This window comes from Limanda limanda, chromosome 15 (genome assembly GCF_963576545.1).
Source record: "Limanda limanda chromosome 15, fLimLim1.1, whole genome shotgun sequence".
In the NCBI taxonomy this organism is placed as follows: domain Eukaryota; kingdom Metazoa; phylum Chordata; class Actinopteri; order Pleuronectiformes; family Pleuronectidae; genus Limanda; species Limanda limanda.
The window spans coordinates 15,966,843-15,972,842 of NC_083650.1; the positions used below are offsets into that span (position 1 = coordinate 15,966,843).

Sequence of the window (6,000 nt, forward strand, 5' to 3'; positions counted from 1 at the left end):
TTTGAGCGTGTGGATTGGATGTTCCAGTATAAGAAACCACACTGACACGGGTACTTGTCGTACAGTACCTGGAGGAGGAGTACAAGAAGGGTGTACGTGAGGATGACCCCATGCCTCCTGTCCAGCCGTACCACTACGGCTCCCACTACTCCAACAGCGGCACTGTTCTGCACTTCCTGGTCCGAATGCCACCGTTTACCAAGATGTTCCTCGCGTACCAGGGTGAGTCACACGTTAATGTTCGCTACAAGTCATAGAAGAAAATCTTCAGCTAAGTTAAGGCAAAAAACTGAACGTCTGGAGTCTGCAGCTGTATTGATCTTATTTTCAAGAATCAGTGTAAGTGTTAACTGACTGACAGTGTTGGGTTCTTTAACGGTAGATAATTATCATAGAGTTCCAAAAAGCTTTTAGCAGAGAGCCACCTGTCTGATTTAAAGAGACAGCACCATCTTAGTGGACGCTCAGGCTTTTAGTGCAGAGATCCTGGACCTGAGTAGCACGTAGCCGCAGCTGTGTTGCGTCACAGGGATCAGCCATTAAAGGTTACTTCACCTCTGTACTCTTCTCTGTTCTCCTTTTTCTATTCCTTGCGTACGAGTTAATTATTTTTTCCATTCATCCGCCTCTGGGCTCTGATCCTCTGAGGCATCTTTTTGTGTGATTGTAAATGTATTCAGCAGCCGAGGCGTCTTTGGTCTTGAAAGGGAATCTTTTCAATCAGTGAGTTGAATCTGTAATGAGAATGTCTTTGGCCGTACTCAGACCAGAGCTTTGATATCCCGGACCGAACGTTCCACTCCATGAACACCACGTGGAGACTGTCTTCCTTCGAGTCCATGACTGACGTAAAAGAGCTCATCCCAGAGTTTTTCTACCTCCCAGAATTCCTGGTCAACAGAGAGGGTAATCATTTTTTCTTTAAGACTTTAAACCCTAATTAATTACTTGTTATTCCTTCAGACATTTTTTCATCGCTGTTGATTCATCAAATTTGCCTGCACAGGTTTTGATTTCGGGGTACGTCAGAACGGCGAGAGGGTGAATCACGTGAACCTGCCGCCGTGGGCTCGCAACGATCCGCGTCTGTTCATCCTGATCCACCGACAGGCGCTGGAGTCCGAGCAGGTCTCCCAGATGCTGTGCCAGTGGATCGACCTGGTGTTCGGGCTCAAGCAGAAAGGCAAAGCTGCAGTCCACGCCATCAATGTCTTCCACCCGGCTGTAAGAAGCTGCTACTCACTGTGTTTACTTTGAATTATCAGGAAACTGTTTTTGTTGCTTACAGTTTCACATCGCTTTTCACAGACGTATTTTGGCATGGACGTGTCATCTGTAGAAGACCCAGTGCAGCGCCGGGCCCTGGAGACGATGATCAAGACGTATGGACAGACGCCCAGGCAGCTCTTCAGCGCCTCTCATATGAGCCGGGCCACCACCAAGCTCATGATGGAGGGGGAGCTGCCAGCCGCCATGGGACTCCTGGTTCAGCTGGCCTTCAGAGAAACCAGAGAACAGGCCAAGGAAATAACTTGCCCGGTAATCTATTGCAGTGGTAGTGATTCTAGCAGCCTGCTAGGCACTGAGGAAGACATTATCAGGGTTCCTATGGTCATGGAAAACCTGGAAAAGTCATGGAATTGTTTAATGTTTATTTCCAGGCCTGGAACAGTCATGGAAAACAATAAAACCCCAAAAGTTTTGGAAAAGTCATGGAAATTTGTTTTATTCATATTTTCATGTCGTTCACTTACGCTGAGTTTTAAATAATTCACATGCTTTTAAAGAAATACCTTCAAAATATAAGCAGGCATACTTCGGTTTGTGTCATTTAAGGTATACTGTATGCCTTGGAATTCTCATTGTTAGTTTAAATACTACATTTCGTCACTTTTTCACACATCGAGATTTCACAAAATGTTGGGTCATGGAAATTTGGTTCAAAGTTATTGAAAAGTCATGGAAATCCATTGGTAAAAATGTGTATGAACCCTGCATTATTCAATTAGTCATCTACGAAATGATCTGCTTCTCACCCGGCGATTTCCTCCTCCCCCCCCCACAGAGCCCGCTGCCGTGGATCAAAGGTCTGAAGTGGGGGGAGTACGTGGGCTCGCCCTCAGCTCCGGACCCTGTGGTGTGCTTCAGCCAGCCGCACGGGGAGAGGTTCGGATCCCTGCTGGCGCTGCCGACCCGGGCCATCTGCGGGCTCTCCTGCAAGTTCTGCCTCATGATGATTTACAGCAAAGAGCAAGGTAGGAAGCCCCCCCCCCCCCACTCAACCACGAGCCAGAGTGGATTCAGAGGACGTCCCCCTCACTCTGTTCATTCTGCATCCTCTCCTCTGTAGGTGTCCGGAGCATGCACAGCACAGACATCCAGTGGTCGGCCATTTTGAGTTGGGGCTACGCAGACAACATATTGAGGCTGAAGAGCAAACAGAGTGAACCACCGATCAACTTTATACAGTGTTCACAACTTCACCAGGTAAGAAGCTCAGAGAACATCAAGGGCTCATGTCAGTGAAAGAAAATATACAAATCTACACTGAGGATAAACCATAGAATGTTTAGCTGTTGCTAAATATAGACGATATCACTGCTCCCCAAAAGTGGGGCCAAAAGGTCGCCACCTGGTGGCTGGCTGCATTATAGGTCATCAACCCCACCGCCTCCATATTAGTGGATGGTAGACCCCTGGATTTATATATAAAGGCTAGATGTCTCGTTCGACGGAGCCGGACGTCCGCACATGGCGGCCATCTTGCTAGGGGGCATCTCGCTCACCCATAACATTGTGTTGGTAGTGGTAAATAACCATAACTTGCTAAATTTTCAACTGATTTTTAAACGATCTGGTTTGTTATAATTGCAGAGATGTAGTTATGACACTGCATAAATTATTCATTTTTAAAAAAAAATAACATAATTATTCATCAGTATGCAGTGTCATATCTACATCTCTGACGTTTATAACAAGTTATGGTTTTTTACCACTACCAACACAATGTTATGGGTGAGCGAGCTGCCCCCTAGCAAGATGGCCGCCATTTGCGGACGTTTGTCACCGTTGGCCGGCAACGCAGACGAGACATCTAGCCTTTATATATGATATCTATGGGTAGACCATCAGTACAGTCGATGGGATTAACCAATAAGCTTTCAGGTCTCTCATTCCTTAACACGTTTCCCTCTCTCTCCCCCTCTCTCTCTCCCTCTCTCTCTCCAGGTGACCAGCTGTGCCTGGGTGCCCGATGGCTGCCAGCTATTTACAGGTAGCAAGTGTGGAGTCATCACCGCCTACAGCAACCGCTTCACCAGCACCACGGTAGGTTTCCATGGTGATGTCTCCCTCTAACCTTCCGCCAACACATCGACGCCCTCACTCCACCCACCCACCTCTCATTAAGCCCCCAACTCTCCTCTCCCCCTCTTTAGACCGCCTCTCTGTGCTCTAACACCCGGCTTCAGTAGTCACATCACAGTTGCCCTTGAAACACATTTTCCACTGAGCCCACAAGTGGGATGAGGGTTGAGAGTTCAGTCATCGGAGGTTTTCAGACTTTCATTGGTCCCCACAAACACGCTCTTGCATATTTTGTTTCTCTGCTCCTGAACCATGTTTCAGTAGCACCTGATCTAATAAGAAAATCCGATTGTATATTGATTATACAAGTTTCTTTGGAAATGGTAAAACCGTGATACCTCATCCTTGCTAATGTGTCACATAAAAGTATTCAGATCTGTGTGTCCTCTGTGTATGGTCTCTAATATATGTCTGGATTTGCATAATGTCTTTGCATAGCCATCAGAGATGGAGGTGGAGTCTCAGGTTCACCTGTACGGACACACAGGGGAGGTCACCAGCCTGTTTGTCTGCAAACCGTACAGCATCCTCATCAGTGTCAGCGAGGACGGCACCTGCATCCTGTGGGACCTCAACAGGTCAGTGTGTGAATGAAGTGGGGCGGTGTGGCCTAGGGGGTAGAGTGGGTGTTCTCCAACTAGAAGGTTGCTGGTTCAATCCCCACTCTTCCCCATCTGCATGCCGAAGTGTCCTTGGCAAGATGCTGAACCCCTAAATGACCCCTCATAAATGTTGAGTGTACTAAAAATGTAAGTCGCTTTGGACAAAAGCGTCAGCTAAATGACATGTAATGTATTGTAATGTAAAAGTGAGAAATACATCAATCTTATCTTTTCTTTGTGAGATGAGGAATCTAAATTAAACACTTTTTTTATTTTCTTCAGACTTTGCTATGTTCAAAGCCTCACAGGCCACAAAAGCCCGGTGACTGCCGTCTCGGCCAGCGAGACCACAGGTGACATCGCAACAGTTTGTGACTCAGGTGAGGAACCTCCCACTTCATAACCACAGCGTTCATTGTATCACCTCGTGCTGTGGCCCTGCTTTGATGTTAATCACGACTTTGTTTGTACCCAGTTGGCGGAGGCAGCGACCTGCGTCTGTGGACTGTGAACGGCGACCTGATTGGTCACGTCCACTGCAGAGAGATCATCTGCTCCGTGGCCTTCTCCAACCAGCCGGAGGGTGTGTCTGTGAACGTCATCGCCGGCGGGCTGGAGAATGGTGTCGTCAGGTGAGCAGAAACTCCTTTTTTTAATGTAAATGTCTTTGTTTTTATGCTCAACAAACTGATCTGGTCTCACTGGTGTTTGTTCCTGTTCAGGTTGTGGAGCACCTGGGATTTAAAACCAGTGAGAGAGATCACCTTTCCCAAATCAAGCAAACCCATCATCAGGTAACAGTGCAGCCATGCTAATATCCACCGTCATTGTTAATATTCTGATTCTGTGGGGAACACTGCTGATGACCTCCTCTCCTGTGTGTCTCAGCCTGACGTACTCGTGTGACGGACACCACCTGTACACGGCCAACAACGAGGGCACGGTGATGGCCTGGTGTCGACGGGACCAGCAGCGCATGAAGCTGCCCATGTTCTACTCCTTCCTGAGCAGCTACGCTGCAGGCTGACGGAGTGTCGGGCGTTTACCCCTGTCCAGTTCGCAGCAAGAGAGGCACCCTCCTCCTCCTTCTCCTCCTCCTCCTCCTCCTCCTCCTCCTCCTCCTCCTCCTCCTCCTCCTCCTCCTCCTCCTCCTCCTCCTCCTCCTCCTCCTCCTCCTCCTCCTCCTCCTCCTCCTCCTTCTCGGGGGGATGACTCGTCAGCATGGCATCAAGCTCCCTGATTCCTCTTTGACTTTGAACTAAAGCCATCCCCAGCTGAGCAAACTCTTCTCCCAGCATCAAGAAATGATTATATAAAATAGTATTATATGTATATAAATATATATTTATAAACATACTGAAGTTGAATGTTTCGGGGGGGGGGGTTGATGAACATTGGTCTGAGGCTGCAGCAGACACATGAAATGCATTTCTGAGCGTATGTTTGGTTTGTTGAGTCTTCTCATTCTTTTGTTTCTGACTGTTGAGATTTTGTTGTGCAAGGTTCCTTGCGTGATGTTGATTTCTTGGTAAGCTGCTATCGTCTGGCCAAAGCCGGACCCCAAGTGTGAAGACCCCCGGTCTCTCATGTCTTCACCGCTCCGATCTCCCGCAGCGCGTCGTCTGACAGTGTCCCGGGGACGCTGCAGCAGTCTGGGGGGGGCAGGGACACGCCCCTCTCTGTGGGGGTGAGGCGCCACTCGGATGGGCTGTCAGCTCCACTCCAGTCTGAGCTGTGGTGTCACGGCCCCACATGGCTGTGTGTCTGAGCTCAGGGGAGGGATGTGGGGGGGGGTGAATTGTACCTTGTGTTGGATGGACTGTCTTTCCTCTGCATGCTGGGATGACGCTGACCTTGACTGCGTGACATTTGCTGTCACGATACTTTGTTATTAATGCCTGTCTCAGCTGAACTGTCCCTTTGCATTGACAACTATTGATATTCACTTATTTTTTAAGAATCACCGTTGAGGCTCATCTTTCCTTTCTTTGCTTGCCTCGTGTTTTACTGTCTGCTGCTCAAATGCACTAAA

General features: G+C 48.3%; 1 protein-coding gene across 1 annotated transcript in view; it reads left to right on the forward strand.

Moving 5' to 3' along the window:
* The window catches only part of lyst (lysosomal trafficking regulator), a 52,702-nt gene extending 47,615 nt beyond the window's left edge, over positions 1–5,087 (forward strand). Inside the window, exons 43-54 of the mRNA XM_061087184.1 lie at positions 66–222; positions 766–906; positions 1,007–1,224; positions 1,309–1,539; positions 2,066–2,255; positions 2,351–2,487; positions 3,229–3,327; positions 3,805–3,944; positions 4,251–4,348; positions 4,444–4,600; positions 4,691–4,762; positions 4,857–5,087. Of these exons, the coding sequence (XP_060943167.1) occupies positions 66–222; positions 766–906; positions 1,007–1,224; positions 1,309–1,539; positions 2,066–2,255; positions 2,351–2,487; positions 3,229–3,327; positions 3,805–3,944; positions 4,251–4,348; positions 4,444–4,600; positions 4,691–4,762; positions 4,857–4,995 (1,779 nt within the window). The 3' untranslated portion in view covers positions 4,996–5,087. The remainder of the gene's footprint in view (positions 1–65; positions 223–765; positions 907–1,006; positions 1,225–1,308; positions 1,540–2,065; positions 2,256–2,350; positions 2,488–3,228; positions 3,328–3,804; positions 3,945–4,250; positions 4,349–4,443; positions 4,601–4,690; positions 4,763–4,856) is intronic.
* Positions 5,088–6,000: the final 913 nt, after the last annotated feature.